At 40.3% G+C, this 27,068-nt stretch overlaps 1 protein-coding gene across 1 annotated transcript; it reads right to left on the bottom strand.

Annotated features, from left to right (window-relative positions):
- Nucleotides 1-8,376: 8,376 nt before the first annotated feature.
- Nucleotides 8,377-22,257, bottom strand: LOC117473780 (NHL repeat-containing protein 3-like). The gene is made up of 3 exons (XM_034119652.1): nucleotides 21,549-22,257; nucleotides 11,486-11,688; nucleotides 8,377-11,044 (listed from the first exon to the last, which is right to left on the bottom strand). Exons 1-3 carry the CDS (start codon nucleotides 21,805-21,807, stop codon nucleotides 10,445-10,447), a joined length of 1,062 nt encoding a protein of 353 aa, XP_033975543.1. The 5' UTR covers nucleotides 21,808-22,257; the 3' UTR covers nucleotides 8,377-10,444.
- Between the last annotated feature and the right edge of the window lie 4,811 nt (nucleotides 22,258-27,068).

Below are 27,068 nucleotides of genomic sequence, written 5' to 3' on the forward strand. Positions count from 1 at the left end.
GGTGTGTGTGCCCCCTTACAGTTACCAGTGTACTGTGTTGGCCCCCTGCTGTTTCTTTTCTTCCTATTCCCCAGGACCTCTATTCAAAGAGTAGATCAGCTCATCTTTCTTTGTTTGCTAGTCCTTTGGTCCTAACATATAAATAAAAAGAAACTTGAATGTGCCAAACTATGATAATCTATATTTTTTGTACAAGTCTTGAGTTCATCTAATTGTGTTGCCAAGAGACTTTAATTGGTTTGCCCTGAAGTTAGAAAATGAATGAATCACAAATGTCCTCCCTGTTAATGTCTGTGTTTAAGACTGAAGACTCTAAGAATAAAGAGCAGAGACTAAGACTAAAGTCCTGTGCCTCTGTTTTTTGTGAGGAGCTGTCCGATGGTCCTGTTGCTCTAGATGCACAAAGATGCAATCAGTGAGTCGTCACACAGACTCAGAGTCGTATCGTCCATCTCCCAGCTCTTTGTCTCTCTGACAGAACAAGACAGGAATGACGACATGTCAGCAATAATGATGCCTGTAGTTTGTGCTGCAGCAGGAAGTCAGTCAGCATTGGCAGAGGGGACACAGAGAGGGTCCGCAGAGAGGGTCCGCAGCGGAGAGCAAAGTCAGGAGAAAGACACATATAAAGCTGTGGTGTCACCAGGGAAGTTACCAAAAGCATCATGTCTGTAATAAGGTGTATAATAATGTAATAGTGTAGCTCCTCATGATTACCTTTCATTCATATCTCCATATGTTATTAACGAAATGCCTAAATTACTAAAATATTGTTAATACTAATACATCACTGTATTTGTTGTAATATGCATGTTACATACTGAATCACAATGTGCATATTTGTAATTCTAATCTTTAAATATATTTTGCAATTCTATTTAATTTGATTGTATCTTTTATTGGACATTTTACTTTCACTTTTGACGTTTACTGAATACCTTTATTTTCTTTTTATATTCATTCTATTCCCAATTCCCCCTGGGATCAATAAAGTATTCAGATTCTGATTAACATTCACCAGTTTGAGCCCATACCCATATAAAACAAGACCTACAGACTTCTGTTTTCAAACAGTGAGTGAGACACTGAAACATGAACACAACAGAACCTTCATCTCTTACATCTCAATATGACATTCTATATATTGTTTTTATTATTTCCAACTAACAGACCCAAACCGGCAATGAAGTGTGAGTGTAGGCTCCAAGAACTATTGAGTAAACCTGAAAATACATGATACAAGATGAATCTGACACTGAAACAATGCCCAGCTGTTTAGGAGATGACTGAGCCGATAGAAATGAGAATGTATATTGTGAACCATCTTTAAAGATGTGTGTATATGTTCGGATCCGCGGGTGTGAATAAAGTTATGAGTCACAGTCCCCTAACTCTAACTCACCCCTTCCAGACCATTTCAAGTGCTTGGATGTCTGAAGAGCTGAAGAATTCAAGTGTGTTTGTGATTTTAAAAATCAACAGCTGCTGATTATCAATCTCTGTTGTCCCTATAATTAGTTCAGGAGGACAAAGATCTTTCCGGGAACAATCCATGGAAATGATCAGGAATTTTTTGTACCGTAACATTTGGTAAAGAATTACTGAAGCCTGTCGGGAAGAAGTCGAAAGCTTATGCGTTTTTGCTTTTCACCCTTAGTGTTTAAAAAATGTGTAAATAATAAATAAAATCGTATTAAAACTTAAAGACTTTAATGTTTCAGATGGCCCTGCGAGGAAGGTAACGGCCTGCACCTGATTGGATGCAAAAATAATAATAAATACATTTTAGTTTTTTCAATGGATTTGTTGAAATGAATTACACATAAAATCATCCACCCAATCCGACATAAATGTCCACTAAAGGCCAATATGACTAATAATTAATTAATTACTTAAATAAATTAACAGAGAATGTCTTATCCTTCTGGTCCTGAAAAAGTAAAAAGAAACCTGGTGAAGTCTTAATATGATGCATTTAACAAATGAATACATTTAGCAAGGAAGTGGCCTTTGTGCAGGCTGGAATCCCTCCTGGGTGTGTGTGGAAGGTGTGTGGGAGTCTTGTGTGGGCTATCCCATACAGAGGGGCTCTAAAGGCCAGCCTACACACTCAGGACCACGCCTCCATCCCAGCCATGACATCCTGCTGGAGTCTGTCAGCAAACAGCCAGCAAGGCAGAAAGCTTAGAGCGGGAGGAACACAAGGAGCCCGGAGGAGGACAAAGGCTGTGTGAGGAGAGCGTGTGAAGAAAGGAAGAAAAGCGTGTGATATGGAGTGTGAGGTGGACGGGGATGCAGAAAGTGTGTGTCGGTGTGATCCTGGTGTGCAGAATAGGCCCACTCCTACACTCACATTCCTGTGCATTATATGGAAGTCAACAGGACTGACAGTATGGACACACATCCTGGACAGCTGCACAGTGAGCAGTACCTGCAGCAGGAGGGAGTGTGAGTGTGTGTGTGTGTGTGTGTGGTGTGTGTGTGTGTGTGTGTGTGTGTGTATGTGTGTGTGTGTGTGTGTGTGTGTGTGTGTGTGTGTGTGTGTGTGTGTATGTGTGTGTGTGTGTGTGTGTGTGTGTGTGTGTGTGTGTGTGGTGTGTGTGTGTGTGTGTGTGTGTGTGTGTGTGTGTGTGTGTATGTGTGTGTGTGTGTGTTGTGTGTGTGTGTGTGTGTGTGTGTGTGTGTGTGTTGTGTGTGTGTGTGTGTGTGTGTTAGTGTGAGTCAGGGCTTTCTGTTGCAGCTCCGGACTCATACTCATTTGTGAGCACATGTAAAAGAAATGAGCAAACTTACTCTGTTTACTTTGTATTTATTATAGTGGAAAATCCAGGTGAATTTACATTTATATTTATTTAAATGACAGTATTTAAGTCTGAAATCTAATGTTTCAATATGCAAATGAGGCAGTCTCTTATTTACTATGTGCATACTTTTCTGAAACAGAAATATATGATATAGTCAGCTTCAAATGTTAGGTTTCATATTGTGTTTATTCTAGATTTAAAGATTTATAGACAGAGGGGATTTTGGATTTCTCTTTGTTTGACTCCAAAAATCTGAAAAAAAATTCAACAGCCAATTATTAAGAATTAGCCTTTTTTTATGTGATGAAATGAAAAAATGCAAAATATACAGTATATCAATGTTAAACTTTTCCGATTGTATCAGAACTTGTTTTCTCAAATTGGACGTTAACAAATGCAAATAAGTGATTATCTGATACTAACTTCTGCTGAATGTAGAACAAATCAGAACAAAAATAGACAAAGCTAATCAAATAAACACCTACTTTTTTATGTTGCCCCTATTCTGGAGACATGAACATCAACACTGTCAAAATGTATCAGTTCATGAGAAGCTGTGTTTCTGCCTGCATATTTTATAGGATCAAGATCATGCCCCCATCGGTGGACTGTAACAGTTTTGTGGTACTTGTGATTTTATGTATAATTTTAGATTTCTCTTACAAAAAAAGATGTTCATCGGGGGACACTGTATTTGAACTCTACCTATCTAGCACCCAAAAGCAGTGTATAAACGCTTCAATATTGAATGGTGTATGTATAGTAATGTGGTTGTATAACACACAGTTGAGAGTAGATCCTAGTGCTTATTCATGTTTTTGTTAACAAATAACCCTCCTGTGGAAAAGCACACCTGGTATTATAATTATAACTAAATATTATTGGTAATTATACTGTAAATACAAGTGTCAGAACATTACAACATTAACATTATATTAATATACAAATATAATGTTCCCCACAAAATAGAAAATGCAGATGATTAAATGTACTTTACATGTTGGAAAGGCATTTTCTTGCTAATGTTTATCTTAAGCAAATCAAATGAATACATCTTCCCTCTCTGTATTTATAGCCAAAGCTAGCAACACTCATAGACAGACCCTCGTACAAACTCACAGAAATCAACAAGAGACAAGAACAGAATAATCCATTGAACATAATGAGTGTATCAGGGTATTCATCTCCCACCACACTTTGGAAGGTCCTTGTCACCTACAAGTTGTTAGCATGAAGAACTTCATAGGGTTTCAATATTATCCCAAAGGCCCAAAAACATATATGTTACTCCCTGTCCCAAGGTCGGCAGTTTATATGAGTCAAATAATCAAACACAATCATGAATATGCAGCATGTGTGCAAAAGAAAAAAAACATAAAATAATAGAGGGCTTAAACTACATTTGAACACAGGGCCCCTCTGAAAGGCAGGGCAAACATGTAGGATAACTACAGTATGAAGGACTCGTCAGCTGGGACTGTATACATGTAAGATAACTACAGTATGAAGGACTCGTCAGCTGGGACTGTATACAGGCAACTTATGATTCATTCAATCAGTAAGTCATAATAAGTAAAGACGACAGGACTTCTCTTCACTGTAAGTCTGTTCATACTATTGATCTCATTCTAGACCAATTTTGAGAGTAAGCACGGAACAACCGGTTCATGGAGGGGCACCATGAGTTAGGAGGCTGTTCATTTTTGGACATGAATAAAATAATTACATTTATTAACATTAGCACAAGTTAAGATTGTATTTATGTGGTAAATGGCAGAGGGGATATTGTGCATCCTATTTTTATTTCACACACACACGCACACACACTGTGCAAATGCAGCAGGCTTCTAAGAGCCACAGTCTGTCGAGCGGCGCCCCCTGGTGGTAAAGCATATTTGAGACAAGGATTTGATATCTTTGGAGGAAAGTAAGTAATAAAGTGAGATTTCTGTTATATAAGTAATTTCATGTTTTTGTTTCACATTCTTAGTTTACCTTTTTATGTTTTTATAAATATTTGTATTCTATTTTATTGTATATTTTCTTTTTTGGGATATTTTACCTTTTACCTTTTATGTTTATCCAAATATATCCACATTCTTCCCATGACTTTAAAAATTAAAATAAATTCGAATTTAAATGTAATCTTTTATTTATTTAATTCCAAAATGGAGCAACAAAAACCCAATTTCCTCCATGAAAACTAAAGTATTTCGTTTTCTTATTCTCATCACCTATAAACCAACACTCAACACAATGATTACAAGTGCCATAACATAAAGCAATACAGACTAACTAAGATGCACACTCCCCGGTGCTTGATAGAATCTTAACTGTGTGATGATCTGATGTTACGGATGAGTGTGTGCTGTCTTCAGAGTGTGTGCACATCTCTCTACTGCTCTCTTTAACTTCAATGGTGTTCCTGTGCTGAGAGGCCCCTGCAGCCCTGTGACAATGACACCACTGTGTTATTAAGCTTTGTGCCGTACTATATTCATCTGACCCCCCCTTCATCTCCTCTTCATCTAACCCGCCCCTCCTGTTTCTCCGGCAGCTTCTTGCGATAGATCCCCTCTTTCTTCTGCCTCTCTCCAGTTCTATCTTTTATTCAATGAGCAGTGACTCAGTTCTCATCTGTCTGTTGTTAGCATGGCCGCCCACAGAGTTCCTGTCAGTCAGAGCTGAGGGCCCAGCCGTGTAGGACTGCTTAGCCTTAATGTACACAAACTGTAAACATGGATTACCACATATTCATAGTGTAATACAGTTTTTCTCGATTGCTAACACACATTTTTTTTTTAATTGCTCAGTTTCTCAGAACACTAAACACAATTCACAAAACCACACACCCAAAGTGCAAAACACCTCATGTCTCCTGCTAAGTGAAGAACTACTACATAAACACTTACCAAATGCAAGCTTTTGCACCAAATATCACACACTTCCTTCATAATACTAGATTGTTTGACCACCCAACTACACACTGCTGAGCATACTCTAAAGCACTTCCATCTTTTATGGGCTATGCTCTGTACATAGAGGGTTCTGCAGAGAAAGATTGCTTGAGTTTACAGAAATACAGTAAATGAAGAAATACAAATGAGTTGTTGAAAAAAATCATATTTTATTCAAAAATAACATTGTGCAACATGCATCTCAGCACATATAAGGGGCGTTCACACCAAGTACTTTTCCCACAGTTACTATGCTTCGGATCTCTCTAAGTGTGATGCATTGTTTGCCAGAACCCAGTTAGTAACTGCTGCTTCCTGTGCCTCATTGAACACCCTTAGCCTTCCACCTGCACCTCTTTCTCTCAGTCCTTCAGATAAACAAGAAAGATATAGTGGTTGGTCAGTGTCTGTGTTGCATAACAGTCAGTCTACCACAGTACATTGTGCAGGACTTTTGTACAGTTATAGTATGCAACATGCCAACAATTCAATTACAGTAATGAAGTAAATACGTTTCACACAACAGATATAAGCACTGATATATCATGAATTATGCAGAGCTACAAACTGGTAACTAACCTGTGTTCACTGTTCAAGTCTAAGTGTCCGGATTACATCGGCTGAGATAAGGCTGAACCCTCTGTCCAGACTCTCTCATCCTCAAACCATGGCTGATAACATTTCATTTCAGTATTCTTCTTTGTCCACGTCCTCTCCCTCCAGCTCTACCTCTACCTCTCATTCTTCCTCCTCTCACTCTCAGCCCACCTCTCCCTCCTCTTCTCACTCTCACCCCACCTCTTCCTCTTCCTCTTCCTCTCACTCTCAGCCCAGCTCTTCCTCTTCCTCTTCCTCTTGCTCTTGCTTCCATGTTGGCTTCCATTGTTGCTAAGAAAGTACTCACCTGTGGTCTTTTTATAGTGCTAACATCCTGATTGATGAGCCAACAATTATGCAATCAGGTGCTTGGTCAGGTGGAACGTGTTTCTTGATTATTGGTCCATGTGTGAGGCATTTTGAATATCAGTGTTTTAAACCAACTAACACGTGACTTTATGTCAGATTCCTGTGTCTTACGTGGAGAAACGTATGCAGTGGTTTGCAAAAAGTGCCATGTTGATTTGCAAATTGTGTGAAAAGCTGAAAACGTGTTTAGAGTTTTGGAGATTTGAGCTGATGTTTTGCTCTTTGAGTGTCAGTTGAAATAATTGTGCTTTATGTATAATTTGTGTGTGTTAGCAATCGAGAAAAACTGTAACATCATAGATAACACAAAGATACATTGCGTAATTGTGTTTATGTTGGTATTTAGTTGTGTAACAATTCAAAAATACTAAATAAATGAGATAAACTAAGGTGTAATAAAAAAGGGGAAACACCATGATGAAAACATGTGTGGATACATTTCTGCTTTTTGCTATGGGTATTCTTCTGAAAACAAATGAATTAACTAATTGTTTAGTTATTTAGGAACTTAACAATTACATTGATCTAATTTTACTAGAGTTAATTAATTTCCAGCAATTGTTTAAGTTTAATGAGACAATAAATGCATTCCTTTTAGGATAGCATCAATAATTCAATGGATTGGGGATCCACTTTGTAGACTGTATCTGACACCTTTAAAGTGTGTGTTTTTGTTTTTTAAACTGAACACAAGTATAGTTTATTAGAGAAGTCAATTGGATATGTAGGATCTCTGCAATTGAGAACCTGTTGCAATCAACATCAATCAAGCAAATCTATCAAGCGATCTGTAATGGATCCTCATTGTCTCTATACGGAAGCAGATATGAGCTGGGCTCCATCTAGTGGCATGATATGGAGCTAATCTGTTTATAGATAACTATGACCAATCTCCTGAAGTTAATGCAAACTGTGCAAGTGCATTAGTATCTCCCTGTCAGAGTATGAAAAACTGGTCCATGCCTTCGTCTCCTCAAGGCTCAACTACTGCAACGCTCTCCTCATCGGATTCTAGCACTTTGCAATGTTCTAGCACTTTGAATTGCCTTGTGTTGAAAGGTGCCATATAATAAACTTGCCTTGCCTTGAGCCTTCAGAAGCTCCAATACATACAGAACAGCACTAGGATCCTGATGAGGGTGAGAAAATATAATCACATCACACCCATTCTTCACTCGCTTCACTGGCTTCCTGTCTCATTCAGGATTCAATACAAGATCTCCCTACTAACCCATCAGTGCATGCACGGGAATGCTCCTTCATACCTCAAATAACTACTCTCACCACAAACCTCCACACGCAACCTCCGCTCCACAAACACCTGCTTCACCCCTCCAGGACCCAGCTCCACACCATGGGGGATCGGGCTTTCTGTTCAGCCGCTCCTCACCTGTTCCCTCCCAGACCAATGACTCTTTTAAGAAAGTTTAAAAAAAGCCTTATGTTTTGCAACTCACTCTTTTGTTGTAGTAATCTCGAGTAGTATAGGTACTCTAAAGCAATAAGTCAATGGAAACGAAGCTGAAGGCAGTTAAGGCAGTTTTGCTCTGAAAAACAATCAGAAAGGACTGGATACAAAATGCTCTTTTTCTCAAATTAACATTTCTATCATAGTACTGAACATTCATAATAAAAAAGAAACATGATGCTATGATTAAACATTTTTATTGTAAATATTATTCACCTTTGCGTTCCCTGCAGCGTTGACTTAAATGACTCAAATACAAAAATTGACAGACATAAAAAAAACAAAAAACATTTAGAAGTACATACCATACAGTATATACACAGCAACTTGTCATTGGGGAAAAGCTTTACATGCATTTTCCAACACCATATACATTTGATATGCAAGTTTTATATGCTGAGAAATGCATGGATCAGCATTTCATTGTAAACATGTAAAATAAAAAAAAGGAAAACCAAATAAACCTTGCAGACCATACACTGAAAAAACTGACATATTGTGTCAACAAATTTCACATAAATGTATTAGGTTAGTTGAAAGCAATAATATTAAGATGAACCTATTTAAACTTAACTATTAGACTTTTTAGAATGAATATTACGGCTTTCAACTAACCCAATATAGTTATGTGAAATCTATTGACATAATACATTTAATTAAAGTCAACGTCTGAGATACTTCAGACTGCTGTTGAAAATAACAGCTACTTTTTAAAGCTCCATCGACATCATACTTTAGACCTGTGATGTATTTCACTTTAAATAAAGCTCCTTCAAAGCCCCACAACACATTCACAGCTGTTTCCACTGGCCGAGCAGTGCTCCTCAGGAGGAGGAAACTCAAGGTAATGTGTACATTTGGAACCATTCAAATGTACACTGTAACAAAAAAAGCAAACCAGGGCCTGAAAACAACAGACACACACTGAAGCTCAATTATTGCACATACCAAAGGAGGATTAAAAAGACAATAAGTTAAAAAGAAATCCAACATTTCATTTAAAAGCAACCAAGCCATCACAATATATGTCTCACAGTAATGATAATAGAGTAAAAACAGGAATTATACTGTCATACACTAATCATCAGAATTGACTATACACCTACAATGTTAAATCCTTTTTTCCCAGCTTCAATGAGATCTAGAGACAATGCAGATCTAACAGCATGCTTAACAATTCACTTGATGTACACATGAGTAATAATACACATCTCTTCAAATAGCCATATACCAGCAAATAGCAGAGAAGAGTTAAAGTGACTGCAGTGAAATACAAATTAAAAAATGGCACAAAACTTCAAAAACATTCCCATAAGTCATTCACTTAATACCAGAGAACACATAAACACCATGATACCCTTATCTATTGTCTAGAAACCATTGAGCAGCATTTAGAGCAGAAGGTTCTTTTTTTACTTTAAACTTGTGTTTTAGCTAATCATTGGAATGACTCATGCGGCATGCCCTCTACAATAAGTACTTTTACAATACTTACAGACAACCTGTCCTTTCAATCATTGTTCCTTAGTTACTTTGAATAACATTATACTAATTCAAGTGTTTGCCTGATATCATAATGTGGAATTGAACATGCTCAGAACATTTTAGTATTTGCTTTGACAGCAGATATAAAGGTTTAAGCAGATGTGTTTGTTCCTGTTGTTAGCTTCTTGTTGTTAGTTTCCTGTTGTTAGCTTCTTGTTGTTAGCTTCCTGTTGTTAGCTTCTTGTTGTTAGCTTCCTGTTGTTAGCTTCTTGCAGCTTCATGAAAGATGAGAACGTTCTCTAACCTTTACTCAGTGCTGTGTTGCCTGAACACAATTGTACAAACAATAATCATTCTTTCTTGGCTACGAGCGGATATTGAAAGAAAACTAAATTCATACGTTGTAACATTTGAAGCTGTGTTCAGAATTAGCCTTTTCCTACTTTTTCAAGTTTAAAAAAGGTATCTATATTTAAAACAAGGTATCTATATTTAAAACAAGGTATCCATATGTAAAACAAGGTATCCATATAGCTATACTTTCATACATTCTGTTGAATCACATTTTGTTTCTATGAGATAGGGTTGTCAGGGGATACCCTAGAAATCTTAACCCCAGATGTTTTATCTTACTGACAAATCAATAATTGATGGATCACATGATTGCAAATTACACAACATGGACATTTTTGGTAGCGTTTTAAATAATCTATAGTGCTTATTATCGGCGTAGCTGGTTTATTATAGACCTTTTAAGTGTGGCACTACAGGAAGTTCCCCCCCAGACGGAAGGGGGTGAACTTCTGGGCCTGCTGAGCCCCGATCTCTGCCACATACAGAGCCCCCGTCTTCAGGTCCAGGTCCACCAGGTGGGGCTTCACCTCCTCAGCCAGCTGGATCACACTGACCACCTTGCACTGGCCGATCAGACCCACGGGGGGAGCCTCCAGCAGCGAGATCTGGTTGGTGTTCAGCTGGACCACCACAAAGTACTTCTTGTCTGGGGTCAGGCGGACGGAGTAGGGGGCGTCCTCGGAGAAGCAGCTCCCCCAGGTCCCCAGCCACTCCCCGGTGATGGAGTTGAACACCTGGATCCTCTTGTTGCCCCGGTCGGCCACCCACACCCGGTGGTACTCGTCCACGGTGACGCTGTGGGGGATGTAGAACTGAGCCATGCCTTGTCCTTTCTCTCCGTGCATCCACATCACCTCGTGGTCTTTGGACAGCTTGATGAGGCGGTTGTTCATCCCACCGTCACCATCAACAATGTACTTCTCTCCGGAGGGGTGGACGAAGATTTCAGCCGGCTGGTCGAACTGGAGGGGGTTCATCCCAGAGCCCGCCTTCCCAGGAGACCCCAGCACCTGAGAGTGAGAGGAGAGTGAGAGGAGACCACCTGTTCTCAAAGCTGGTAAAGGTGCAGCTAGTTTGAATGACTTTGTATACTGCAGGGTAGCTTGTGAATTTACTCCAGGTGGAACTAAAGTCTACATCCGTTTTTAAGGTATATAAGCTTTGGACAGTCATGAGTTTGGTATTTACTGACGTATATTATGTTTTTATGTCACAAAACAATCCTGTGTTAACCACAGACCTTATTTCAACCAAAAACACGTTTAACAAGATGGTTGACTTCTAAACGAGGGAACAGGAAGTGGTGACATGCTAACTCATTTCCGGGTTTCAGGGACTAAGTCCTGCACCACTTTATTCTACATAACAAAAGAAATACTTGAATGGAAAAGCTAGTGGAAGCCAAAACAAAGATGTTTTAGTGACAAACATAATCCTGGAAAAGCCTTTACCTGCAGGAGCTTCCCAGACGGGGAGTACTGTTTGACGCTGTGGCCGTACGGGCCGTTCCCCACATCTGTGATCCACACCGTGGGGTTGGCTGAGGCCGCGTCAGCTAGGAATATACCATGGGGCATCTCCAGGGTGGTTGTGTTCCAGGACATGAGGAACTCCCCCTCTGTGGAGAACACCAGCACCTTGGGCACATCTGCACCTGAAGGCCAAGCAAGTCAGCATTAAAGCTCAAATCAAACAATCATCAGGTTTCTAGTGATGCACCCTTTATGCATCGTTATTTAATCATGTGATCAGAATCAGAATACCTTTATTAGTCCCACAGAGGGGAAATAATGTACATACAGTGTTTCCCATAGGATGGAGACATAGCAGTGGTGCTAAGGCACGTGGGCCCAGCATAATGTGAGCGCGGAGCGCGTGGAATTTTTTAGTGTGTGCACGTGCGAAGTGCGCCCCGCCAATGTGTCTGCCAGCACAAGAAAGGCTCTTGAGGCCTAGTACCAGGGCCGGTTCTAGCCAATTTGCTGCCCTAGGCGAGATTTTATATATAAAGAATAAATGAAATATCTCTACAAAAGACAAATACACTACAAAAACAGAAACTTATTGACATAGGTAATATACGTCAAAATGGCTTCAAATGTATTCAGTATTGTATGAACATGTTTGAATTGGGGGGTGGACGTCACATCCTCTGGTATGGGGGTATGGACATTTTAAAGTAAAATGCTTCAATCTGGTGCACTTTGAGCACACAATTACTAGAGACCTGATCTAGGGGGTACAACTCTAATGGCGCATTTCCACTACAGCGCGGAGCACGGTTTAAGAGGGCTGTGACGTCAGCGGCCCGTCTTTGGTTGCGTTTCCACTTGGCCTAGTACCGGCCGGCGGGTCCTAATTCACAGTTTTTCTGGCCCCATAAAATCGCGGGTCTAGGGCCAGAGACAACGAGGCTGAGTCGGGCTGAGTATGCTAAACTAGAGAGAGCATCGCTGGCAAGGGGGCTACAACTACAACAAGATGGACATATTTGACCGTGATTTAATTGTAATACACGTTTCAAAATGATGCAGAAGTAACAACATACTGATACCGGTTAGTAAAAACCATGAATTAATGCTTTGACAAGTCTGCAGACAGACGGCAGGCGAAAAACCTTTTAAAATGCGTGTTTTCTAAATGGAGATTGGCTAAGCTAACGCAGTATATGCTCCGACCGTCCACACTCACAACAACGGCCTATACAGACATAAATAAAGCAGCGACTGTATTCACCATGACACAGGCAGTCTGTGGTTTGTACTTGTTTAACTTTTGTCTAGTTTCTGAACAGATATGAGGAGCTGTGAGCTCTGAGTGCTAACAGCTAACGGCTGTGTTGTTTTTCTGGGGTTCTCATTGAAGATCACGTCACGGCTCCGCCTACACTGCGTTACTATAGATACTACCCCAGTTCCTAAACTGTAATGGAAATGCGCCATAAAGTGAGCCAGTCCTAACGAGGCCCAGCCATACCGAGCGGGGCCGAGCGAGGCCGTGTAGTGGAAACGCGCCATAAAACACCCATATGAAAAAGATCGGTTTACATTTTAATAATCAAATAAGTATATGAACATAACCAATAACCTACCATAGCCAATAACAAATAAATGTAACTTTTTTTATTTTTGTTGTTCATTCATATCTTATTTTACCTAGTTAACATTTATTTATGCATATGTTTGTATCTCTCCAACTTTAAACGATATTTTTGGTTTACTGTCCTATAGTATACATTGGAATGATTTCAAACCTGTTTTTATTTATCCTAATAATTATAAAGGAGTGCCTTGGAAATATGTGTTTACATAATTTGTGGCCAACATCCCCCACTTTCATCACTTACAGCGCCCATCGTACAGGGCAAATGAAAAGTGTAACCGGGGTGAAAAGGGAGTTACATTTACTAAACTAGAGAATGCAATTCCTGAAGAAATTGCTAGTGGGAATGCTTTATGCTGAAAAGTAATGTGTAAGAAGAAAGAGAAGAATTTAGATTGAAATGATACATGAACACTGGGGGCTTGAATGTGTGATGAGAGAAGAAAAGAAAGTAAAAAGGCTTGGAAAAACAGCAGAATATTTGAACTGCAAACCTTTGAACTAACTTGATGGTGAATGATCTGTCGCCATGCCAACAGCATTTTTGAACATTTTCATAGGAGTTATAGCGACATCGTCTTTTATGGCGAGGGATGCGTTTCCATGGAAACGGCATATGGTGAGATCTCAGATTTGGCGTAGAGCTGTTGAGGCATGGACCGGTGATATTCAAGTGAAGATTGGGGGACGATCGGACCGTGTCCATTGGACTTACAGCGACATCGTGCTTCATGGCGAGCATTGTGTTGCCATGGCAACGGCATTTGAAGAAATCTCAAAACTGTCTCGTAGATGTCTGTATCAGCATTCCCACTAAATTATGAATGTAGTTACATCAAGGCCGAAAATTAGGATGAGCGCCAACGGTCAAAAATGTTTTTTCCACTCCCAGAGCTACCAGCGCAGCGCCCCCCAGATCTGGCGCCCTAGGCGACCACCTATGCCAAAAATCGTCCCTGCCTAGTACATACAGTGGCAATGTCTCAAGATTTAGCAAAAATACACCTTTATTGAACATACAGTAACACAAATACTACAAATCCACATAACAAACAATCAAAAATGAAAAAGGGTTGCCACTTATTATTATTTTAATTAAAAAATAAAAAGTAAAAACTTTTTTTTTTTTTTTTTTTTGGGGTACCTGGCGCTGCGCAGCCGCTATTTATATATAGGGGAAACACTGACATATCATTTACAAATCAAAGCCAACTTTATTGTCAATCTTCTGTGTGAGATCAAATGCTTTGTACACAAGCAGTTATTAAGAACGAGTTTAAGTTCCCATTATTTGCTTCTCAATTTTGACAAGGCAATGAGTCAGCAGTAAGAAAGGTTAGAAAGTATGCTGTAAATCAAATAATTTATTTTGTTTGTTTATTGTGCTGTGTGCATAACCTCTAATGCTCACTAGAGCAGTGGTTCTCAACTGGTCAGGCCTCGGGAAATGTGAACCACTCAAATCTATTCAACAAAACATCATGCTGTAATATATATACGCTTTTCAGCATACAATATGAATTAAAGTGAAGTACAGTGCATATATCCCTTATATCCCTTCACAGAACTAAAGTATGCTTTTAAATAAGGTTTAATGAGATGATGGAATCAAAGATGAACTGTATCACAAAAAGGCCCACATGCTGCAAACCCAACCCCAGAAGGGGGGTCTGGGGGATTCTCCCCAGGAGATTTTTAGAAATACTAACATATAAACTACGCATTCTGGTACACTCTGAGAAGAAAATAAATAAATCTAATACTACCCGACATATTAATAATATGTTATGCCATTGTTTGATTTTCACTTTGTTCTGACAGCTGAACTTGTCTGTGTGAATTGTGGGTAGGGTAGATAGCCCCCATTGTTCTGTGACCTGTCAATAGGGATGGGTATCGTTTGAAATGTATCGATTCCGATTCCGCTTATCGATTCTGATTCCGGTTCTTATCGATTCCCCGTTTCGATTCCAAAATTGTAAAAGAAAGAGGTCAAACGTTTAGATAACAAAAATATCTTTATTCTTTTAAGCTTTAACTGAAATGTTTACAAATAAAACATATACATGCAATACAAATGTATTGCACAATAGCTGTGCTTTATTTTAACTGAGCTATGCCTGTGGCAATTACAGGCAGTGTACAGGCATTACACTGTACCTTGTCTTTTTCTTTTTTAGTGTAGTGGAGCCTCACTTTAGAGCGTTTACCGCGATCCATCTATGGTGTTATGAAGTGACTGAGCTCGTGAACTGTCTATGGGAGGGCGGGGGGAGCCTCGCTGCAGGGCAACTGTGGACCTCTGTCGCCTGTCAGCGCAACTTACATGATGCCGTTTAAAAAAATTAAGGGCGGTGCCAGCCGTCAGCGTACCGAGCTGGTCGTCAACGGCCCGCTGACGACCGGCCGTTCTGTGATTCTCACAGATGGCCAGTCCGCCCTTACCCTGTATTCCACCGGGCAGACGGACCCGGTGGAATACAGGGTCTACCGCGTTTAGGAACCGTTAAGCAGAACCAAAATTGTGTATTTTGTATGGGTACCCGGTATTTTCTTATCGGTTCTCATCTGGAACCGAGTTTCGGTTCCCAACCCTACCTGTCAATCATCAAACCGGGGGTCATATTTGATTATGTGTTCATTTTTATCTGAAGTTGTACCCATGGATGTATAAAGAACAGTTCTACCGCAAAAATATTTTTGTTTTTTTTCTTCACGTCGCGACACACCAGTTGAGAACCACTGCACTAGAGCACAACATTAGGATTATTTGTTGCTAAAAAGAGTCCCCAACAAATACACAATTTATTTCTAAATGTGGTAAAATGATCCTTTACAAACTCAGCTGGAACCAATGGGCTTGGGGCTGAGAGCATCTTGATACACATCCACCAATATAAAGAGTCTATTGCACACAATTATCAGTTTGCATAATTTAACACAAAAAATATGTAAAACCTCTCAGAGCACATTTTAGCATTCTGAGGAAAATGTCAGAGTTCTGCATTATCAAGGAAAGATATAATTGATTTGGCCTCAGGCTAAACTCCTTAACCAGAAGTATAGTTCATGTGTAGAAAATCTACAGCTCTGGAAAAAATAGACCACTCCAAATGTTTCTTAAATCTCAATCTACATGTATGGCAGCCATTCCATTCCAATGTCTGTTGAATTCCAACACAGAGAAATGCTGTCAGTAGTAAATATAAATAATAATAATAATAATAATAATAATAATAATAATAATAATAATAATAATAATAATAATAAAAGAAAGGTTTTTTTACTCAAACACATACATATATATAGCAAAACCAGAGAAACTGCACATGTTGCAGTGGTCTGCATGAATCCTCTCAAAGAAAACATACAGATAGTGAAAGTGTGATCTATTATCAAATACGTTTGTTTTAAATGGACTTCTCAAGTAACTTTACATACAGGAGACTCTTGTCTTACTTTACTTGATCTAAAATAATACAATTAAGTTGACTTAATCAGCTCATTTTATCTACGTACAAAAAATGAAGCAGTTTACTCAAGGACTGGTGTTTCCTGATCTACAGAAGGAACTGATACAACGTTTCCTTCAGTTCTTAAAGAGCACCAAACAGGATCTTCTTCATTCTTTACACACCAAATAAAGCGAAATGTAGATTTGCCAGTTTTTGAAGAAGTATTCAGATACTTTACTTAAGTTAAAGTACAAATACTATGGCCATAAAATACTCCACTACAAACAAAAGTTGTGATTTCAAAATGTTACTAAGGTAAAAGTACAAAATGATTAGCATCAAAATGTACTTAAAGGTGGGGTAGGTAAGTTTAAGAAACCGGCTCGAGATCGCTAGAATTTGAAAATACACAGCCGGAAAAAATCTGCCACTTCCTTATAGAGCCCCTCCTCCAACACACACGAACGCGCACATGACCAATAGAGATGGGCGAGTCCTGATTCATCCGGATCATTAACCCGGATCCTAGAAATGAGCTGGTCGTGACGAGTCTCCCCTCTCGATTAACCCGAGTCCCTTGAGTCCCACACTTGGTGTGACGTACAAATTAAAACTATAAATTGCGTCACTCGCTACTCTCTTTATAACATGTAAAATCACATTACAACGTACCCCAGTCCATCTGCCTACCCTTTAGCAAGTAGGATAGCTGCCAGAAGTGATCGTTTGGCTCAGGGGAGGGGACGCGGATCAGTGAAACTTCCTGCAGACTCGTGGGGACTCAGAGGAGCCGACGGCTCCTAACCGTAATAGCATAGCAGATCCAGAGATCCGTACTCGTCATGTGCACGAGCATAGCCCCTCCTCCAGCACCCGGCTCCCGCGCTATATTATGCACGAGTCAACAGCAGACTCGCAGATTCGCAAATCCTGACTCACTGTGCAAAACATAGCAGACTCGTGCGGACTCAGAGCCGTAACCATATAGCAGCAGATCCAGAGATCCAGCAGACTCGTCATCATGCACGATTCAACAGCAGACTCAGATTCGCTAAATCGCAAAATGACCTTTTTTTTGTGATCAATATGTTTTATTAAAGCAAAAGACACCACTTTACACACATTTAACACATACAAACACCAGTATTGCAATGATTACGCAGTCCATGAGAAAATATGGGGGGCATATGATTAGATATAATTATATGTTTAATAATAATAATTGTATAATTAAAATATTCTAACTGTTTTCTATGGGCTCAGAACAGTCTCATAATACACACATGCATACAGAAGGATTCACACTTGTATTTCATGATCCGCAAAAGGAGTCACACTTGTATTTCCGGATCCACACTTGTGTTTGTCAATGCACACACAAATGTGTTCCGTTTCATATACATGTAAATAAAATCCAAATACAGAAAAAAGTTTTACATATGTATTTTTGATCCTCACATATTTGTTTTCCGTTTAAAACCGCTGCACCTGCAAACACAAACCGCTTTCTGTGCATGGATCGCTGTGCATTCGTGTGTGGGTTTTTTGAGACTCCCCTGACGGTGAACCGATTCGTACTTGTAATTTTTTCTATCTATAGCCAATCAGATGTCTCCTCAATTCTAAGCCAATCACATGAGCGCGCCCCCACGAGGGTAGATTTCTTGCGTTCATGTCACTTCATATACGCATTTTGCGCTGTCCGGAGCAGGGTTTCCGCAGACAGAATTTAACTTTACCGGACAAATTTGAAACTTACCGGTCATGTTTCAATAATAAGAAGAATAATAATAAGAATTGTGTAGCAGAGTTTCTGTTAGCAGGTAATTACCGGACTATGACCGGATATGGCTAATAACACGGGAGTAAGGATCATCTCTTTTCCTCTCTCCCTCCCTCTCTCCTGACAGCCCGTCAGTTTCTCATGCAGCTCGCTAAAACTTCACTCGCGTTTATGTCCATATCGATCAGATCCAGCTCTCCTGATCGGCCTTTATAGAGAGCACCGATCAAACTATTAAGAGTGAATATCGGCCGATAATGACCGGCGGGGCTCCCCCCGTTGACAGTTCACTGTCTAGCACTGGCTTCGTAGTGCACTGATCGATTAGGCTAAGCTAATCTGTAGCTGCTCCCTCCACACTCACAACAACTTCATACAGACATAAATAAAGCAGCTGTATTCGCCATACAGGAAACACACATTTAAAACGGTTTTGCCTGCCGTTGTTGTGTACACAAGCATTCATTAATGGTTCGGAAAGTGGCACTGTACCTTAATAATATAAAGACTTGTATTTGCGTGCATTTCCTGCTCGGAAAGTGGCAATGTACTGAGAGTGGAGGTGTCCTGAGATTAGCGCCTGCAGGCAGGCTCCATGGACCTGTCAGCTCCGGGCAGCGCAAAATGCGTACATGAAGCGCTACGTCATGAACGCAAGAAATCTACCCTCGTGGGGGCGCGCTCATGTGATTGGCTTAGAATTGAGGAGACATCTGATTGGCTATAGATAGAAAAAATTACAAGTACGAATCGGTTCACCGTCAGGGGAGTCTCAAAAAACCCACACACGAATGCACAGCGATCCATGCACAGAAAGCGGTTTGTGTTTGTAGTTTGTTTTAAACGGAAAACAAATATGTGAGGATCAAAAATACATATGTAAAACTTTTTTCTGTATTTGGATTTTATTTACATGTATATGAAACGGAACACATTTGTGTGTGCATTGACAAACACAAGTGTGGATCCGGAAATACAAGTGTAAATCCTTTTGCGGATCATGAAATACAAGTGTGAATCCTTCTGTGTGCATGTGTGTATTATGAGACTGTTCTGAGCCCATAGTTTTGCAATTTTCTATCATTTGTCATTGTTTGTTTCTTTTTGTGTGCTATGTTCAAAATAAACGTTTTGCCAAGTAAGATCCTTATTGGAAATGCAGCTATTACACGCAGGAGACTGTAGCACAACATGACAATTTTGTTAGAAGTCTACACTGAAACTTCATTTAGAGCCGGAAACATAATGGACTTAATCAAAATCGCGGGATCCGTGAATCCAGGTCAATGATCGAGAGAGACCAGTAGCCTACGAGTCAGCGGAACTTCACAGACTCAGATTCGCAAATCCTTACTCACTGTGCAAAACACAGCAGACTCGTGCGGACTCAGAGCCGTAACCATATAGCAGCAGATCCAGAGATCCAGCAGACTCGTCCTCATGCACGAGTCAACAGCAGACTCAGATTTGCCAAATCGCAAAATAACCCTTTTTTTTGGTGATCAACATTTTTTATTAAAGCAAAAGACACTGTGTAGCGGAGGTTAATGTAACGTCAGTTTAATATGCTCGTGAAATGCAACAACTTTTCGGTTTCACCGATAGGATTTCTATGGTCTTGGTGATGCTGACTCATATGACTCAAATGACTCGTATGATCCGGATCTCTTCAATGACTGACTCAGAAGACCCTGAGTCCGTAAAAGGATCCGGATTTGCCATCTCTAATGACCAATGAGGGCACGAGATAAGTTTGTGCACAGATGGAAGGCTGACAGGCAGGTAGGCCATCCAGTTATTTTAGCCGGGCCGGCTAAAATGATTGGTCGTGCTTTTTACAGTACTACGGCTTCCACAGATGACATTTTTTTATGGATTTTTTGTCAAAGCACTTAAGATATTTATTGCTATCGGGATGTTAAGAGCATTCCATGGAATATAACAACAAGTGTATCTCGAGCCGGTTTCTCAAACTTACCTACCCCACCTTTAAAGAACGAAGAGTAAAATTACTCATTCTGCACAGTGACCCATTTCAGAATAATATAAAGTATTTAAGTTTTATCAGTGAACTTCAAGTTAAAAAAATGAAAGTACTTGTTATGCAGAATGGATCTTCTGACAGTATTTGATCATTATGTATAATATATGATCCTGTTTTTATACATGTTGTAGTTTGTCTTTGTGGACCAACTTTACATCTTGAAATACTAGTAACATTTACAATATTTGCCTCTGTAATGTAACAGAGTATAACAAAATGATTTAGGTACAGTACTTGAGTAAATGTACTTAGTTACTTTCCACCACTGATGGCAGTAGATTTAAGACAGAAGTTGTAATACAGCATGTGTGTGTAAGGGGTTGTAGCCCAGTCATTTTGAATTGCAATGGAAACCATTAGAAATGTGACCGTATGATCAGATCGTATGATCAGATAGAGAAGCACTTTATTTGGAGGTCAAAACCCAGCGTGCACACCTGTACTGTTGCTGCTGATAATCCCTTCATTTGGCAAAAAGGAAATAGCAGTGAGGAAAGAAACACAGCAAATAACAGTGGTGGAATGCAATAAAGTACTTTACTTGAGTACTATTTCGAGGTACTTGGACTTTACTTGAGTATTTTCAATTGAAGTTACTTAATACTTTTACTCCACTACATTTTAGAAGCCACTATTGTAGCCTACTTGTACTCCTCTACATTTATCTGACAGCTTTAGTTCCTTTACAGCTATCAGCTAAATAAAAGCAAACGTGAGAATACTCCTTTTGCAGAATGGATCTTCTCACAGTATTTTGTATTATGGGAAGTACTGCATACATTAGCATAACATGTGATCTGAGGGGAATGTATTGTTGTTTGTTTGAATTTGGCTGTGTGCCATTTTGTAAAGCACTTTGAGCTGCACCTGCTGTCTGAAAAGTGATATATAAATAAAGATTTTTTATTTTTGTATTATTATATAATTTGTTTTTATGTAACTACTAGTAACTATGAGTGTTAAAATAATGGAAGTGGAGTAAAAAGTATAAATCGGAGTAAATGAAAAATACTCAAGTAGGCTACAGTAGAAACATGTCTAAAAGTACTTTAGTATAATACTTGAGTACTTAGTTACTTTTCACTCTGAGATGTGCTCCAGCTTGATGGACTGTGAGTTCATATATTTACCTCTCTGCGCCACATACACCACCCCCGCGTTCTGGTTGACCGCCACCCCGAACACCTGTCCGCTGAACAGCTCCGGCTTCCGGGGCCAGCTCAGGTCCAGCTGGTACAGCGGGCTGCCCCGGAGCAGGTAGCCCGGCCGCAGGATGGAGCCGCCCGCCTGCTGGGGCCCGATGGTCCCGTACAGCACAACCATGAGCAGCACTAAAGCAGCCATACCAGACGCTAGCAAACACGTATGGCCTCTCTTCTTATTCAGCATCAGTGGTTTGGCCAACGGCTGCTTTTTCTCCTTTAGTTTCCTGGTCAGGTGACGACAGCTCGATGTGTAACAGGATGATTAAACACCGCAGAGAGAACACTCACTTTACTGTAGCGTTAGCAGCGAGGTATGCTGCTATTCAAGCAACGCTTTAATGTTGTTTGTTACGATTATTTAAAGTTCAGATCCAAAGATTTAAATGGAATGCACTTCCTCTATCCAGAAACGAAAACAAAGCAGAGTGTGCAAGTGAAAAACATGTAGCATTTCCGTTGAATGTATCACAATAAAAGCATTACATTACCAAGATACATATTATGACTTATAATTCTCATGTTCTGAATCCGGGTCCGTGTACGGTCAGTGTACGTTTTGTTAGTTTGATTTGTCGTTTAAACCAAAAGGCAAAAAACGAAAATACCAGCCTAACCAAACCAAAAGGGAAACCAAAGCCGGTTTTCCGTTTTTGTTGTCTGAATCAAAAGAAGGATAACGAGAAAACCTAATTAAAAAAAGTCTACGTTTTGTTAGTTTGATTTTTCGTTTGAACCAAAAAAACGAAAATACCAGCCTTTTTTCCTTTTAAATCAAAAACGAAAAAACGGGAAACCAAAGCCGTTTTCCCGTTTTTGTTGTTTGAATAAAAAAAACGGATAACAAGAAGACCTAATTAAAAAAACGGTCCGGTTTTGGTTTTTGATAACAACTTCATTCAATTTTCCGTTGTGTATTGAAGAATGAAGAAAAACAGTCCGGTGGACCGGAAGTTAAAGAACACATTTCAAAATAAAAGACACGAGGATATAATGACAATGCTGTAAAAGTTCAATCCTGGAACCCAGAAGTCTGACGAGGATACGTTTATTTCTGCATTCACATGCAGATATGCGTTTATGGAGAATACAAGTATTCAAGCTCTTTGCATAACTTTATTTCGCTGACTTCCGGTTTGTACTGTGTCGGCAAATCCAGTGTCCAGCTTGTCGGTGTGTGACAATGTCATGTTTGTTGCATACCTGCAAGATTGACCTGTGACAAATGTCAGCGATGTGAACAGAACCGTCGCCCTACTTTCACCTGCACCCAGCAGCAAGCGGGAGAACGATATTTCATACAGTCGACCCCTAAAACAGTTCACACAGTAATGGAACAGTTGTTAACCATGATTTTGTCCAACTAGTCTATATTATGAATTTGATGTTTGTCTAAACTGCTAAGAAGCTGACAGCTGAGTTAGAACAGAAAGACATGCAGGCCATAATCACTAGACGCTCAAAAGAGGAATGTGTGTGTAAGGCTTACATGAACTGAATTGAAACACTGTCCATTAGTTGATTAATAAACAAGAAATTCAAGTCAAAGTTTTAGGCATTTTCATTTTTAGCACGCTGTAAATATGGACTATGAATGAACACATGCAATGTGGAAACACACAAATAGGTTTATTCTTAATACTCATAACAGTATCAGACACAATGACTTTACTGAGAGTGAAGATGACGTGAACATAGTTACTGTATGGTACTGAAGACAAAATACAGTATATTGCATTTACCTCTTCCTCTAACTCTCTCTCCAAAATTGGCCTCCATTGTTGTGCACAACAAAGTGTTCAAGCTCAGGTTTCTAAGTGATCTAATTGGTTACGTGGCTTTTAACATGTTTCTGGGGGCAGGGGTTTGATAATTGAGTGTGGTATTTCAGTGGCAGTGTTTAGAAAACAACACACAGGCTGTTGGTTTTGAATAACGTGTCTAATGTAAATAAGAGTGTGTAGTTATTTGGTCAATCCAGTGTCCAGCTTGTGTGACAACGTCATGTTTGTTGCGATACCTACAAGATTTACCTGTGACAAATGTCAGCGATGTAAACAGAAATGTCGACCTACTTTCACCTGCACCCAGCAGCAAGCAGGAGAAATGTTTCAAGTTGTACTTATGAAGTTACGTCTACAATTAGGAGGGTGAGTAATTAAGCTTTTATTTCTGTAACGTTAAACTTATTGTTTTTCTTCAACAAGTTTGACTACATTGAAAGACAGAGGAGGGACAGTATGTGCATTCTTAATGAACATACTTTGTATTTTGTATGTGTCAGGGTGTTATGCTGCAGGTCCATGAAGACAGGCCCCACAGTGAGTTCAGGATGAAGTGTTGTTACTGTCTTATGGCGCATTTCCACTACACAGCCTCGCTCGGCCTCGCTCGGTATGGCTAGGCCTCGTTAGGACTGGCTCACTTTATGGCGCATTTCCATTACAGTTTAGGAACTGGGGTAGTATCTATAGTAACGCAGTGTAGGCGGAGCCGTGACGTCATCTTCAATGAGAACCCCAGAAAAACAACACAGCCGTTAGCTGTTAGCACTCAGAGCTCACAGCTCCTCTTATCTGTTCAGAAACTAGACAAAAGTTAAACAAGTACAAACCACAGACTGTCTGTGTCATGGCGAATACAGTCGCTGCTTTATTTATGTCTGTATAGGCCATTGTTGTGAGTGTGGACGGTCGGAGCATATACTGCGTTAGCTTAGCCAATCTTCATTTAGAAAACACGCATTTTAAAAGGTTTTTCGCCTGCCGTCTGTCTGCAGACTTGTCAAAGCATTAATTCATGGTTTTTACTAACCGGTATCAGTATGTTGTTACTTCGGCATCATTTTGAAACGTGTATTACAATTAAATCACGGTCAAATATGTCCATCTTGTTGTAGTTGTAGCCCCCTTGCCAGCGATTCTCTCTCTAGTTTAGCATACTCAGCCCGACTCAGCCTCGTTGTCTCTGGCCCTAGACCCACGATTTTATGAGGCCAGAAAAACTGTGAATTAGGACCCGCCGGCCGGTACTAGGCCAAGTGGAAACGCAACCAAAAACGGGCCGCTGACGTCACAGCCCTCTTAAACCGTGCTCCGCGCTGTAGTGGAAACGCGCCATTAGTTACCGTCTGGTTGAACATGTTCCTGGGGATTCGGCTCATTTTAGACAGGTTAGACACAGCCAATAGTAAAACATAAACTTGAAATCAAATCAAATCAAATCAAGGTTTATTTATAAAGCACATTTAAAAGCGATTTTTGGTCGGGCCAAAGTGCTGTACATGTAATAACTACAATCACATAAAAACACATTTCTATAATCACAATAAAAGACAATAAATTACAACAGATATTTAAAAAGAAAACACAGGGAAAAGTCAGGAGTCGTGCTCCGCTCTGACTAAAAGGCCAGGGAGAAGAAGTGTGTCTTAAGAGTAGATTTAAAAACCCCTAGGGTCTGGGCCAGAGTGTTCCAGAGCCTCGGGCCAGCTGCTGCGAAGGCTCGGTGCCCTCGGGTTTTGAGCCTGGTCTTGGGCACTATCAGCAACAGCTGGTCAGCAGACCTTAAAGCTCTGGCTGGGGTGTAGCGCTGGAGGAGTTCAGCTATATAGGCCAGAGCCAGCTCATTTAGTGCTTTAAAAACAAATAAAAGGAGTTTAAAATCAATTCGGAACCGAATTGGAAGCCAGTGCAGTGAGGCCAGAATTGGGGTGATGTGGTCACGCTTTTTGTGGCCAGTGAGTAGACGTGCAGCTGCGTTCTGGACTAGCTGCAGGCGTTTAATTGACGCCTGGTCCATACCCACATACAGAGCGTTGCAGTAGTCCAACCTCGAGGTAACAAAGGCATTAATAACCCTTTCTAGGTCCTCAAACGATAAAAACGACTTGGTCTTGGCCAATAGTCGTATTTTAAAAAAGCAGGTTTTGACTACGCTGCTGACCTGCTTATCGAATTTAAAAGCGCTATTGAAGGTCACTCCAAGGTTCGTGACAGAGGGGAGGATATTATTTTTGAGGGAGCCCAGAATATCAACCTGGGAGGCTGGAGGTTGGGGTCCAAAAAAGATAACCTCAGTCTTGCTCTCATTGAGGTTGAGGACATTTTGGCTCAGCCAGGATTTGATCTCTGCTAAGCAGTCCATCAATAGCTGTAATGAGTTTACATTTGAATTGAGTGGCAGATAGATCTGTACATCGTCGGCGTAGCAGTGGAAGGGGATGTTGTGTTTTGTGAGAATTGAACCTAGGGGCAGTATGTACAGTAGAAAAAGGATGGGGCCCAAAATCGAGCCTTGGGGAACCCCACAGGTAAGAGGGGCTATGGCTGAGGAGAAGGCACCTAGCTGCACTGAGAAGCTACGGTCTGTCAGGTAGGACCTGAACCATGCAAGGGCAGAGCCTGTGATGCCAGCGGACTGTTATTTAATATAACTAGCACAAGGTAGCTACTCCCCAGAAATTGACTGACTGGTCTGTGTGTGCTGCACAGAGGTCACAGTTGTGTTTTGTTCCTGTTCTGTTGTTAAAGAGTTATTTTTCTTCGTTCATAGTATAAAAGTAAATCAATTCATATCAGTATGTATAAGAAGTTGTAAGTAGAAAACATTTAGGAAAAAGATGACTTCTTATTTACTCCTTAAAATAGCACAATGTTATTAAACCAAAATGTAAAATAAATAATACAAAGCAAACTGAATACGTATTTATTTTGTTTCTCTTCTTACAGGTGGGGCTGAAAGACTCGACCCCCGTTGAGCTGGAGCATCATGGCTGCAGGTGTGACGTGTGTTACTCTCCTGCTCCAGTCACATGACTCCCAGTGGGTCCCCAGTACTCAGCTGTACAGAGCAGCAGTGGTACAAACCAAGAACTATGGCAAGTCTGAGAATAATGTCATTAAATACTAAAACTACACACTCATCATGTCTCATGCACACATCATCTCATCATTTCTATATCTTGCTTAAACCCAGTGTGTAAAACCAGGCCCGGTAGAGCACATGGCTGGGATGTCCGCAATCCAAAGCAGAGAACAATGTCAGAGAAAGTAAAGTGAGAGATTAGTAGTTATGTGAAAGTAAGCTATGCACACAGAATAGTTTATGTGTTGATGTCTCTGAGAGCTGAGAGCTGCTGGATCTGTCTGCCCTCAAAGTGCCAGGGATCTACAAGGACTTCACTGCTGCTTCTGCACCATAGGTATCCCTGTGAGGTGCCACTAGTGGACTCTGCTCTCTGTAAAGTTCAAGCTGGCAGTCCCCTTGTCATATGAACATCACCATGACAGCGAGAAGTCACACCGCTGCCCACCACCATGCTCCACCACGGCCAGATCTACCACTGGCTGGCTACAGACTACAACCATCTGCATGCATTTTTTGTTGTTGTGAACATCAACAGCTGCCCTGAAGGGGATAGTTCTGGTCTTTTGAAGTGGGGCTGTA

Source organism: Trematomus bernacchii, unplaced genomic scaffold (assembly GCF_902827165.1).
Source record: "Trematomus bernacchii unplaced genomic scaffold, fTreBer1.1, whole genome shotgun sequence".
NCBI lineage: Eukaryota > Metazoa > Chordata > Actinopteri > Perciformes > Nototheniidae > Trematomus > Trematomus bernacchii.